The sequence below is a fragment of the Pteropus alecto genome, unplaced genomic scaffold, assembly GCF_000325575.1.
Source record: "Pteropus alecto unplaced genomic scaffold, ASM32557v1 scaffold61, whole genome shotgun sequence".
In the NCBI taxonomy this organism is placed as follows: domain Eukaryota; kingdom Metazoa; phylum Chordata; class Mammalia; order Chiroptera; family Pteropodidae; genus Pteropus; species Pteropus alecto.
The window spans coordinates 14,231,041-14,245,640 of NW_006434835.1; the positions used below are offsets into that span (position 1 = coordinate 14,231,041).

Consider the following 14,600-nt stretch of genomic DNA (forward strand, 5'->3'; position numbering starts at 1 on the left):
CCCCTTCCCCTCGATCGGCTGCATGGTGTCCAGAGTTTGGAGATCAGCACACCCTATGGAAAAACAAGGTAGAGTTAAAAATATATATATTATTTTAGTCTTCTTTGTAGAAAACAGACATCAGCAGATGAGCTGGGTTTATAAACGGTGCCTTGAAAGAGCTACATAGCTTTCCAAAGGGTGAACTTCCGTGAACAGCACCCCACTACGGATAACTGGCTGAATGACCAAACACTCAGTGCTTGAAAGCAGTGAAGTAGTAAAGCCTGTAACTAATTAGAAGAGGTCCCAATCTCCCTTCTAAATATGTAATGATAGAATTAAGGATTTTTAGAAATGGCTTCAGAGATCAGAACTGTGCTGAGCTTGCGAAGAATCCATGCTATTCTCATCATCTCAAGACATTGTCAAAGATCTTGAAATGATTGGCTGGATCAAATGCTTGAGATCAGGGTTTTTAAATTGCTGGTCATGAGCTACTGGTGGGTTGTTATATCAATTTAGTTTTTTAACATGTGGGTTGGGCCCAGCATTAAACAAACAACAAAAAAGAAACTATCATGTGCACACCATTGGTAAGTGTTATTCTGTGAAAATTTTTAGTTAGGTATGTTTTTGGGGATGTAAAATATATTTCTTTCTGTGAGCTGTTAAAAATATTTGAGAAACATTTCCCTAGGTTTCTCAAAGTAAAGTGCTACATTAGGACACCTAAAGTTCCCAGGACCCAGCAGTTCCAAACAAGATCACAGCCTTAACCCACTAGAACTGCTGATCTGGGATGCACAGCAGCCCTACGAGACTTTGAGGGAAGTCTCAGTCTCGTGTTAGGGTGAGAAGAATCGCATTCAGTTTGGATCAATTTACGGGCACATCGGAGCAACTCCGACGTCAACCTAGGAAGTGACATAATTCCAGAATCATTCAGTAAGTAGCGGAGGGCTTGCCTTATGCTCAGTGGGAGGGGAAATGCCTCAGGAAGCTCTTCCTCAGACAGAAAGAAAAAGCTGGCAGGTATCAAGCAAGCTACAATATGAGGCAGCAAGCAGCGGGCAGGGCAGCAGGGAGAAGGGGCAGCTTGAAGCAGGGGCTTTCTGGACGGGGGAAGCGTTTGGACAGGATGCAGACGTACCGCACAGAAAGTGCTTGGCTAGCACTGGGGACAAATGGACAAAGCCACAGAGGCAGAAAATGTAAGGATCAGACTGGGCTTTTAAAGGAGGTTTCTCTTTCTGACTGCCCTTGAATTTTTACAGATTTTATACAGATTTGGGCTTACAGATAGTTCTAATGAAGAAGGCTGTTCTATTTTCTGCACACGTTGCCAACAGCTTTAAAAAAGTTACTCCCACAGAAAAAAAATTGAATAAGGCAGGTTTGGTGCTACCAAGAAGAAATAGTGTCACTGTCATGTTCAAAATCATCAAGCTTTTTGTGGGTTTTATTTTATTCTGTTCTGCCAGGGAGAACTGTAGGAACGACTGATTAGAGACACCTGTCTGACTAGGTTGTGTGTAGCAAGGCTGAACGTGATGGCCTGACACCTGGTAGAATGCTGCATGTCGTGATGCGACCCAGTGTCACGTGTCAGAATTGCCAGCCGACTGATAGAAGCAATATGAACAGTGTCTAAGGCTACCCCACCTCTTACACTAGTATTTTATAAATTTCAATAATTTACATTCCGCCACATCCACATTACACTTTTACTATTACTTACCAAGATTTTCCTCTAAATTTACTCATGTTCGAGTTAAATATCTAGGAAATCATGGGTTTGATATGCGGGTAAGACTATGAAAGATTTGAATCCTATTAACAGGCCTAAAAACTGAACACATACACAAAATAATATACATTTTTCAAACACCCAAAGAATCAATTTCAATAAATACTAAAGAATCTATATTATATAGAAATAATTACTGAATATATCTGGAAAATTACACATTAAAATTATTTTCAAATATTTTAGTTTAAAGGAGAGCTTCCTGAAAGCTAAAGGGAGCTTCCTCCTTTAGCGAACGGCAGGCACCCCATTTTACTTGACCTATCACTAGCATGCGTGACAGTTGATCACTCCTCCTCTTTAAAATCCTTCTTCATTGGGCTTCTAGGTGATCAGGTTGCCTCGTATCCTCCTACCTCACTGGTCAGTCCTTCTCAGTTTCCTTTTCTGGTTCCTCCTCATCTTCCAGACTTAATGCTGAAACCTAAGGCTCAATCCTGGGAACCTTTCTCTTCTTTACATATATCCTTGGCGATCTTGTCTAGTCCCAGGGCTTTATGTGTCATTTACATACTTATTACACACTCCCAAATTTATACCCCAGCCTTAATATCTCCTTTGAATTTCACCATATGTTCTGAGCAGTGCCTGCTCAGTATCTCCACTTAGACATTTAAAAGGTGAGTGAAGATAAAATGTCCAAGACCAAAATTCTAATCATCATCCCCCAACCTGCTCCTCCTCCATTACATTCCACCTCAGTTAACAGCAACCTCATCTCTCTGGTTGCTCAGGATGAGATCTTTGGAGACATCCTTGATACTTCTTTTCACACCCCCCCATTCAATCCAACTGTTGGCTCTATCTTCAGAATATACCCATAATCTCACCACTTTTCACCGTGCCCACCACCAACACTGTGACCCAGGCCACCACCATCTTTTGTCTGGATTACTGCACTAGCCTAATGGGTCTCCTTGCTTCTGACCACCCCCAGCCTACTTTAATCTAGCAAGCCAGAGCTACCCTGTTAAAACATATCAGATCATGTGACTCCTTTGATTAAAACCCTTCTTCAATGGGTTCTTCTCACTCCGAGCAAAAGCCAACGTTCTTACGATCAGCCCATGAGAACCTAAACAGTCTCTCCCATCTCCCTGGTTTCCCTTCTGTCCTCATTTCTTCCTTCTCTTGTTCTTCCCTCTGTTCTAGCCACACCGGCCTCCATGTGGTTCTCAAGCATCTCAGGCATGTTCCTGCTTGAGGCTCTTGCATGTGCTGGTCTCTCTTCCAGAATGACCTTCCAGATATCCGCTGGGCTTCCTCCACATATACCTCACGTCCCTCAAGTCTTTGCTCACACATTATCACCATTTCAGGGAGACTACCTGAAGAGCCTGTTTAAAACCAAAATCCCTTTGGATCCACCCTTTCTCCCCAGAACTCTTTTCCTGACCCGTTTTATTTTTCTAAGACACTATACACTTATTCGTTTTGTTTGTTTTGTCTTACCCTACTCACTAGTCAGCTCCAAGAGGGCAGGAATTTTTGTCTTATAATCTTCTATATCCCCAGTGTCTGACATGGAGTATGTCTTTAACAAGTACTTATAGAATGTGCTATGAGGATAAATCCTGAGCTGTGGGAGATAGTACATTGATATAAGTTCCTTCTGGTAGACAAGGAGAATAGGAAAGTAAAAATGAGAGATGTTTATTTTCAGGTCAACGTTCCCAAAAAATAATCAATGGTGGGCCAGGCCACAAGACCTCCAACACTTGTGTTAGGATGTGGAGACTGAGAGACAAATTATAGAAAATGATATGAAAACTTGTCCCACTACAGTTGGGAACAACTGCTCTAAGTTACAGTTTAAGCAAGAAGCAGCAGCAAATGAGATGCTGAGAAAGAAGAGAGAGATCTGCAAAGATTTCAAAAGGTGGAGGACAAAAGACAATTTGTGATGACTATACAAAGAGGGTTTGTTCAGATTATGTAATAAAGTCTCAGAAAAGTCCTTGTCCATTCTGAGGAGAGCAATACCACCACACAATGCTATTCTCTGTGTGCCCAAATTAAGCAGCCAGAGTTATCACATAATGGTTTTCAGCCTGTGTTTAAGCTCAGTGAAAAGACAAGATTTTAACAGTAAACCCAGATGACTAAACTGTGTGCATTTTTTGAAGGCTGACTTTAATACTGAAGTTTTATCAAGGCACTAGAAAATTACTGGATTACAAAATTTTATTTTGTAAAAGAACAGCCTTTTATCTGCTTGGCAAATATTTACTGAGTGCAAAAACTCTGTACCAAGTATCATGCTCTCACCATGAAGCCATAGATATTTGTGATTTTGTTTTTGAAATTTTAAATAATTCTTGAATAATTTTTTAGACTCTTGTCTTTTTTGATGCCTGTCAAGTTCACTGTCATGTTATTAGGTTGCTCATTCAAGCATAAAGTGGAAGAAGTTCATGTTGTATTCTAATGCTGCCACCATAGGAAAAAAAATTATTTGGCTATTAGAAACTAGTAGTATTCTAGAACTCTAAAAGCAACTCTGTTGATAAATGCAAGTGGATACAGAAAAATTTTATTGGTTTTATTTTTGAACCTACAGTAAAATGTCATAGGCCTAGAAGATAGCAAAGACCTTCCAGTATAGACAGAAGTACAGACTTGGCCTTCAGAAAGCAGTTAGTTCAAGCTGATATCTGCTAGTTATATCACTGAGGAAATTAATATGCTATTCAGAATACAGAATATTATGAAGCGATGTAACAAAACAGTAGTTTCTTCATGTTCACCCAACATAGAACTTTCAATTCTAATAAACATTAACTGTTACTAACATGTGTATGACAATTTACAACCTTTGATCAATCTTCCGAACAACTTTGACCCTTATTGTATAAATATATTGAGAATCTGAAGCTTGGTGGTTAAGTGATTTACTACAGAATTTAGAGATACTAAATCCTTAAATCTAGGTGTCTTGATTAAAGCCTTACACTTCAAAAGGCCAGGCCATTTACATCAGGACTCAAGCAGCAATAGCTTTTAAAGCTTCCCAAGTGATTCCAATGAGTAGCCAAGCTAGAGAATCTGATTTAGCTCCTGGCTGGCCTCTAAGCCTCAACTCTCACTGCTCCTGGCTTTGTACTTCCCTCTAGCAATAACAAACTGCTTGTAATCACATCTCTCCTCCTGCACCCATGCTGCTTGCATCATCATCCTTCCACCATCCCACCCTTCAGTCTGGCTTACTCCTGCTTATCCTATGGATCTAGTAGCTGCCTCTTCTAGGAGATCTTCTCTAATTCACTAATACATGGTTGAATTAGGTATTCCTTCTCGGTACTCTCTTGGTGCTCAGTACATATCTATCACTGGGCTTAGCATGCTGTTTTATAATTATCTGCTTATATATCTGATCTCCTCACAGAGCTAAGTACTACCTGAGGCTAGGACCATCTGACACTCATTTTCATATTCCCAGCACCTAGTACACTGCTTGGCCTTATGCAAATACTTAGTACATGTTAGTTGAATGACTTTCCAGGGATGAGTAAAGGTTTTTTGGAGAGAGATTGTATATGCCAGACATTGATGGATAGGCTGGATTTTGATCCATATTTTTTCAAAGTGAAACCAGCAATTTGGTTACTTAACTGTAAAACTCTGCTTATCTCTGGTGCCCCAAGTATTCACTGCTGTTTCTTTTATATAAACTTTTATTTTGTGTACTAAAAATGTCTTAACTACATCTGCAATGGCTATTAACTTGTAAGTTCTTTCCAATCTTTTTAGAAAAAAGTTGGAGTAAAATTATAAGTAACATTGTAGTCTACTATTATCCTAGATCATATTTTCTTTTACTTTCAAATCAAAATTTCTTTTGCTCTTGAGATACATGTCATTATCTTGGATTAAAGTACTTCAATGTTGGCCACTTAAAAATTTCTTTTGTCCCCACTGATATAAAACAATTAGCTGATCCGCACACAGAGACTACATTAAGGAAAAAGAGAAATTATAAAGAAATTCAATCATAACTACATATAAAAAATTAAAAATGTGTTAAAGGATGCTTCCAAAGAAATACGCAATACAAGTAATGTAGTTTGTGTCCTTTTAATAACCACACTTGCATAGTTATATTACAATTTTGTAAAAATAACAACAGATTACCTCATGCCAAGCGTGCCCAGCATTTGCACAATCTCAATACCTTTAATACTATAGTTTCCAAGACACACAAAATAAAAATTTAAGGCAAAAAACAGCACTTTGCAACAATTTAATAATTTATTACATTACAGTAGCATCACAGCAGCATCCAACAATGCCACTATAGGCAAAAGTCTCTCAGTATTTCCATAGATTCTATTTACAAGAACTTGTAACTTGGTAAAATTAATTCTAAGAAAATTTGGCAAATAAAGCTTTGGACTGGAATTGACATTTCTTTCTCTACTTTTCCTTTCCTCATTTTATTTTAAACTATCAGTATTCACATTGTAGTTTAAAACACTAAAATATCAGTTACATTTTAAAATAGTTCTATTACTTTAAAACAACTCAAAAGTTTTAGAGGAAACTCTACAATGAGTAGGGTTGATTTAAATTTTCGTATTTTCTAAAAACTCAGCTTTGGTTTTAGAACTGATTTTTTAATTGCAGGAAAACCCATCAGATTTAATCACATATTTTAAAAATGATTATCACACATTATAATTTTAAAATAAATTTTACCTTCTATAGAGTTCAGATTTACTCAGTTATGTTCCCATTTTAAAACTCTATTTTCATGCTAAACTTTCCTTCTCATGTTGCTTTCTACGTGAAGTGAAAGCTGCCTCCTATACTGAATGAGGAGGAAGAGAGCAAATACATGGCAGAATACGAGGTATTGCAAAGGACTGCATGCACTTTTCAGGACAAATTATTATTATATGCCATACTATTTCCTTCAGCTTTCTCTCAAATATATGACAAAATACCTACACAAAGAGAGGTATTTCAGTAAAGACAGTAAATATGTTTTCCAGACTAACATTCATCATAAATATGCCATTATGTGATTTAGTCCACAGGTACCTGATAAATACATTATTTTCAAATTGATTATGGATGCTAAGCTCTACCAGAATGTCATTCTGAATAATCTATACTTATCTGTGTAAAAGTGAAATGACGTGAGCTATAAAAATAGCTTTGAAATAATTTATCAGTGTATTAGATAAGTCCAAATGCAAAAAAATATATAGAGAAAATGTTACACCAAATCATGTGGCTTATTAGCACTGGTTTTAACCTCAGGGTTTAAAATGGACTTAAAGTAACTGTTCTTAATGTGAACCCAACCAAAGGGTGCAAAAGCAGAAGGTTCAGAACACAAAAGGCAAGACCAAGGAATCTGTATAATTTAGAAGATGTGTTGAATCCACAAGGACTCAATCTTTGTACTGCCTCCTTTAGTGACTGCAGGCAAATCTGTTATTCCACCTGTAAAATGATATTATTGCTTTCCTATTAAAGTCATATTTTATAAAAGTATCATGATGATGCCAAATGCTAAAAATTGAGGCAGTCTAATTACTACAAATCCCTAGCCCAGGGAGCACACGTACGAATCACCACACATCCCAAAAGATGTGAAATATTTTGGAACACAGACACTTAAACTTTGTGAAGTTCTAACTAAGCTGTTGATTCCTTCTCAAGTGTCATAAAGTTATGATTTAGGCAATGTATGACTGAAATCATTCATTCATCATGTATAGGCACATTAACATAAATATTGCACAAAATATGCCTCTAACAAACTCAGAGATATAAAAACATATTTCACTCTTCTTAAAGAACTCTGTGAGGAAATAAGACTCTGATTGTATGTACACTTTTCCTGATAATACTTGGACATTCATAAACAGTAGATTGCACTGCAGTTTGTAAACATTTTAAATTGCATAAACTTCTCATTTTCAAATATGGTTTAATACTGTCCACTAAAATTCCTTTTGTTTCAGCTAAGTACTCTCCAATTTACTAGTTTATAATAAAGTTTATTATCCTTAAAGTGTTTTCCATACAAGAAAAAGAAGTAAAATCCTATGTCAAAGTAGCCAATGAAGTTGAAGAACAGATACTAGTCAGAGAATTCCGGAAGGCAAAGTCAGTCTTCTAGCCTCAAGGCAGCTCCACAGACACAGAGGAATGCCAGCTCGCACTCGAATTCATTGCTGACTAGACAGAGCCTGCATACCTGCTTCAGGGACATTTAAACTCTTCAAGGGCTCCTTATGACCTTTACTAAATACATTAAAAAGAATGTCAACCAGTGTCCTTTTGTGACCTGGGACATCATGTGGTCACTTAATTAAAATAGATAACATATATTTTGACTTTAAAATGTATTATAGATATAAATGCTCTGTCTAAGCTAGGGACGGTTACATATCTCATGGACAATGACAGGAGCCTCTCATTCCTCAAAAATAATACATTTTTAGGTTATCAATGAAAAAAGTAACAACTAATTGCCGCAAGACATGATGCAGTATCTTCATTAGCCCAGAGTACATAAAGATCCCAAGGGAACTGCCATAGTACAATGCTCACTCCTGGGCAGCTGAAACAGATGAAACATATCCCATTCCACACATAGTGATGGGGCAGGCCATTTTCCTCTTTTATAAGATAAGAAAAGCTCCCCAAAGTGTTATTGCTCCCACCCCAAAATACACAGAAAATAGAGAAAAAGTTACTTCCAGTTCTTGGCCTTTAGCAAATTTAAATACTGAATAGTGGCATATTAGAAAATAACAGAGTAAATAGTGCATATTTGGGACAAATCACATATTGAACCAATTAAGAGCTCACTGTGATTAGGATTAGATCAAACATAATAGCAAAACATAAGCAAATTTTATCTGAATTCTATAATGAATATACATGTTGCAATTACATTATAAAGCATGGCAGCCCATTCCAAACCAGCGAGAATAGTTTGTGCAAATAGTGGGTCTTTGTGTGTTTGAATTCCCACCATGTAAGGGCAAACTCAATGTGCATGCTAATGACCTACAATTACCAAATTAAAAAAAAAAGAAAAATGCTAAAGGATGCCAGAGTGAACAGCAGGGAAAGCCACACAAAGACCCACTATCCTTTAACTTGTTACAAATAAATTTTAACTGTAAATTAGAAACACAAAGAAATAATCACAAGTGGCTCTAACATTCAAACGAAGTTAATGAATTGTGTAGGAGATATTTGATCAGGGCTGCCTGCCCTGCCTCCACGCTACAGTCAAACTTGGATAGTGGGTCTCTGGGGTGCTTTCACACTGGAAGACAACATTGGGTCCTATAAAAAGAAAAATGAGGAATAAAATGAACATAAAGCAAATTAAGTGGGTGAGAAAAAATTTGACTAATTACATGAACCATCAACTAAACAAATTTGAATTATTACTATTCCCAACCTTTAAAAATTACAGTCTTGCACTACTTAACAATGGGAATACATTCTGAGAAATGCATCATTAGGCAATTTTGTTGTGTGAACATCATAGAGTGTACTTACACTAACCTAGATGGCATAGTCTACTACACAAATCTAAGCTGTGTGGTATACCACTGTTATTATATATGCAGTCAGTTGTTGACAAACATGTTATGCAGTGCATGACTGTATCCTAATCACATAACAACATGAAAATAATACCTAAAAGGGCCCAAGAAACACAAATGGTAATCTAAAATTTAGCTGGTTTTTACTGACTCAGACATGCCTAACTGTTTTTGCTTTAAAACAGTTTTTATTTGTTATTTACATCCCTTATTATAGAAGACTTAACTGGAAAAAAGTGTTCCACCACTGGAACACAAGATAACGAAAAAACCACACCTGGAAAACCATCACTTTACATCATAGACACTACCAAAGTCAATGTACTGACATCCTGGAATGCCTCCAGGAATCACTAGCCAAAGCCAAAAATCTTCCAGACCCAGTACGTATGAAAAGTATCTTCCTTTCTCAGGTCCAAGAAAGGCTCTGTAGGCATTTCTAATTAATAAGATAAACTGGTGAGCACTAAAAATTGCCAAGCTATCCAGCAGAGCTTAAGATGGTCATTCATTTAGGTAACCCAAATTGTTATAAAATTTTCTTTACCACTTCTCCTAAACCCGGAGATATTTTTAGGAATGTTCAAACCATAAAAACTAGACTCCTCCCACCTCCAAAATGGGAAATTCAGTTGCTTTATCAAAAGGAAAGTCTTCTCTAAGGATGAAGCACCGAAGTGAAAATAACAAATATTGCAAAATTATAGTATAAAATAAATTCATAATAGTTGCACTGAATCATATCTCAGCTTTGACTGAGTTACCATTTATATGTTCTCAGAAACTAAATTAAAATGAAAGGCTAAATCTTGTAGGTAATTTCAAGAGAATGATCAAAATATAAATCATGATATATTTTGTTAAAACAAAATCAAAAGTGTAAAGTGACATCCATTTTATAAAGGAAAAAACTATTTCCAAGTACTATTTATTCTTTAATTTATTATTAATGTATGTTTATTGTCAAATATAAGAAAGACTTGAGGAAATTTTATTAATACCAAATATCACACTTTGAGATCTGGACTCTTGATCTAAAAACAGTGATATAGACCTTGATTTACATATATCTTGTGGTATCAGGTATCTATTTAAAAAATCACCTAATAAGAGTTTTGAAAACAATTTAAACAGGTTTTAAATTTTCTTTTAACCTGGATAATGTGTAAATATGTGGGAAATAAATGGGAAGGTGGCAAAATTAATAGCACCTACACACTAAAAGGGTAACTTTTAATAGGTAAATAGGGCAATTACTAGCTATACTTTATGAAGCTCAAAAAGATCACTGGATGCTGAAAAGGGATGATGGTAAAAGGAAGTTACAGTATAGACCACTTTTATATCAAAGAACCCATAAAATTATAAAAATTTCAGATAAAGTCCAATAGTAAGGTCTGAAGCTAGTAAAAAAGTATTTAAAATAAAGCAGTATAACATCTGATCTTGTGAAGTTTCTCTTTGCATCTTTTTACTTTAAACATTAATACACAATTACTAAGAGTGCTAAGTTTAATATTTGATCCAGAACAGTAATAAATGCAGTGCTGCATATTAAAGCTCTTGCACTTGTCGAGAGGTAAATAATTTGATATTACTCACACTGTTGACTTGGATCTGAATCTGTCGTCATCTTAACGTAGTTTGAAGGGAAGAGACCAGTCACCCCATTGATTTCTCCTTGCCACCAGTCAGGATCATCTTTGTTCAAAACATTGATAAGTTGTCCTTTGGAGAAATTTAGCTCATCCTCATTATTCGCTACATAGTCATACATAGCAATCACCTGACACACTACCAGAAAAAGAACAAAAGAATACTGAGTTTAACAAATTGATTATTCCTACAAGGATCACATGTTAAAATTCCCCTAGGACTTAAATTACTCTAAAATTAAATGTGAAAATTAGCCTAAAATTTCCTTTCAGTTGCTCTCTCCCACCCTCTTTGCCCACTCCATTTTACAAAAACAAGAATTTCCAAACTACAGTTAAAAATCCAATGAAATGCTTTCACTTTAAGTATGATTGTATAGTAATTCCACTTGGAAAAATCCTAAGGAGTGAAGTGGTTCAAGTACCACTGAAGAATTGGCTGCTTCTACAGAATTTCTTAGAAAAAAAGTTCTCATTGTAACATCTTTTAGGCAGAAGTAAGAAAAGAACAATTTTTTAATATTTTTCAGTTAGTTAATCTAAGAAGTTGGTGAGCTTTAACAAAATTTTTCTAAGATGAAATTCAAGTTAACCCATTTCATACCAGGATGAAAGGCAGGTGTAGTTCTTTCACTACTTGGACCCAAAAGTTTAACATGGCTGGCAGGAAACCATCCTTTTTGCCGTTTTTTTCCTCTGGCCTGTAAATTAGCACAAAGAATATGAAAGATGAGATTAAACCAATTATTGAGACATAAACTAAAAGTGAGAAAAATGCTGCCAGCATAGTAAAGAATTTTACCTTGCACAAAAAATGGTCTGGCTTTTGCCTTCAGCTCCTAAGAGGTAATCTCTTGACCTTTGGAATGTCCTGACCAATGAGTGTCTTAGTTTACCTGGGGGCCCTGACCATGCCAGACAGTCTAACAATGTGATTTATGGTGGGTATGCTGGGTCATGTAGTATAAACTCAACCTCTGGAGAGACTCTGGAGAATTCAGCTATAGAGGCAGCCAACCATGTCTATGTGATAGAGCCCCAATAAAAACTCTGGACACAATGGTTCAAGTGAGCTTCTTTGCTTGGCAATACTCTGTGGGTGCTACTGTCAGGAAGAGTTAATGTTGTCTATGACTACACTGGGAGAGGGCAGTTGGAAGCTCTGTGTCTGCAACCCTTCTGATCTTCTGACCTGCACCATACATCCTTTCCCTTAGCTAATTTTAATCTAAAACCTTTTGCTGTAATAAACTGTTAACCACGAGTATAATATAGTAGTCCCCCTTAATCCATGGTTTTGCTTTCCACAGTTTCAGTTACCACAGTCAACTGCAATTCAAAAATATTGAATAAAAAATTCCAGAAATAAGCAATTCATAAGTTTTGAGTTACGCGCTGTTCTGAGTAGCGTGATGAATCGCACACCATCCCGCTCTGTCCTATCAGAGGCATGAGTCATCCTTTCGTTCAGTGTATCCATGCTTTATATACTACCTGCCTGTAAGTCGCTTAGTAGCTACCTACATTATCATATCGACTATCAGGTATTACAGTGTTTGTGTTCAAGTAATCCTTATTTACTTCATAACGGCCCCAAAGCGCAAGAGTGGTGGTGCTGGCGATTTGGATATGCCAAAGAGAAGCTATAAAGTGGTTCCTTTAAGTGAAAAGGTGAGTACAATACAATAAGATTTTGAGAGAGGCTATATTCACATAACTTTTATTATAGTATAACTTCTATTTTATTGTCAGTTATTGTTGTTAATTTCTTACTATGCCTAATTTACAAATTGAACACTATCATAGATGTGTATGTACAGGAGAAAAACATAGTATCTGTAGGGTTCATTACCATCTGCAGTTTCAGGCATCCACTGGGGGTCTGAGAACATATCTTCCGCAGATAAGGCGGGGACTACTGTAGCTTTCAGTGAGTCCTGTGAGTCCTTCTAGCAAATTACTGAATTTGAGAGTGGTCCTGGGGATTTTCAAACTTAAAATCAATGTCAGAAGTAAGAGTGGTCTTAATGAATTCTGCACTGGCCTTCCGGGTCAATATTAAACAACTGAAAGACTCAGAGTGCTGCTGAAAATGCTATTTGTAGAAGTCTATTTGGAGGCCTTTCAGACTGAGATCTCTCTGCATATTTCATGCAAATTATATCTATAAAATAAAAAGGCTTTTCTAGAGTTCTAAGTTAAAGTCAACACTTAAAATGGTATAGCCCATAGTAAACACCTCTTGGGGCTTTGTTAATAACTAATCAATTAATCAAGAGATCAGATATAAAATTTGTGCAGAGCCATGTTTTCCACTTGGTTGGGTTAATCTTCAAAGCAAATCAGAAGGTGGAATTTCAGGAGGTTACTCAAGAAGATATTGAATTTTGAATATCTACCGTTCTTTAGGAATTGTTAAGACCAATTTGCAAGAATGAAGCTATGTTTAACCTCCTTATTAAAATCATAATTAATCTTACATAAAAATACAGCTATTGTACCTCTCATCATCTTTTAATCCTAAAATGCTCTTTAGTTTTTATTAGTAAAGATATTTTTGTGGAGAGAAAAGAACTTCCTATATCAAAATATATGAAATATCTCTGTTAACATTTTAGGAAAAAAAAAAAAAAAAAAAAAACCAAGCTCATTTATGCCTGCACTTCCTTTCTCTGCATTGATGTTTCAAAAACATAAGACCATGGGGGGACAGTCCAGTGGGGAGTATTTTCTCAGTACATAGCCTGGATCATGTTTTTTTCTCCTAAAGGCTATACTGCAAGGCTGGGGTTATTCCAGGCAAAGATGATGCTATGCTTTCCTTCAAGTGACCTGTAGTTTATTAAAGTGGATATGACTGGAAAACAATGATATCTTCAGAGGAAATTATTCTTCATATTGTTATTTACAACATTAATTCAACTGTGCTAAGATGAATAGGGAAAAGACTAGACAGAAACATACACTAAAACGTTAATACTGTTACCTCCGAGTGCTATGATTATAGGTGATTTAAAATTTTTATTAATTTTAATGGGCATGCATTAGTTTTATAATAAAATTAATAAACATTGCTTAAAGATTATTACCTGTAACTCCCCTTGCCACCACCCACTTGTATTTTTCTTTAGAATTAATATTAACTGCCCTGGTGCAAGGCTAAGTTGTTCAGAACCGGAAGCCACATATGCTGAAGTTACTTGAGCAATCTCTGAAAAGAAGAAAAACAAGAAACTATGAATTCAAAACTATTAAACACTTTAGTAATATTTCCAATTCATTATTATACATACCAGGTTTCTTGTTTGAAGTTCCAGATTTGTTAGCACTCCCGAAATTCTGTAAGGAAAAGATATACTTTTTTATCACTTTCTAACAATCCAAATATAAAAGTACAAAGGTTATTAAGAATTAGAGATTTCTAATTCCCAAGATTCTTGTTTCCTTAAATGAAGAGCAAAATGACAATTAATCTTACATTAACCAAATTTAGTTAAGAATCCAACACTTATGAAGAGATCTAGTCTAACAGAATATAATATATATAAGAGGCTGATGGTGGCATCCATTGACTCAGCA

General features: G+C 36.0%; 1 protein-coding gene across 1 annotated transcript in view; it reads right to left on the bottom strand.

Annotated features, from left to right (window-relative positions):
- ITSN2 (intersectin 2) overlaps positions 1 to 14,600 on the bottom strand; it is a 113,555-nt gene that overhangs the window by 16,562 nt on the left and 82,393 nt on the right. The window contains 6 exon segments of the mRNA XM_025045670.1: positions 1 to 2; positions 4 to 53; positions 10,969 to 11,160; positions 11,626 to 11,722; positions 14,111 to 14,232; positions 14,315 to 14,360. The exon segment at positions 1 to 2 is cut by the window's left edge and continues 70 nt beyond it. Coding sequence (XP_024901438.1) covers positions 1 to 2; positions 4 to 53; positions 10,969 to 11,160; positions 11,626 to 11,722; positions 14,111 to 14,232; positions 14,315 to 14,360 — 509 coding nt within the window.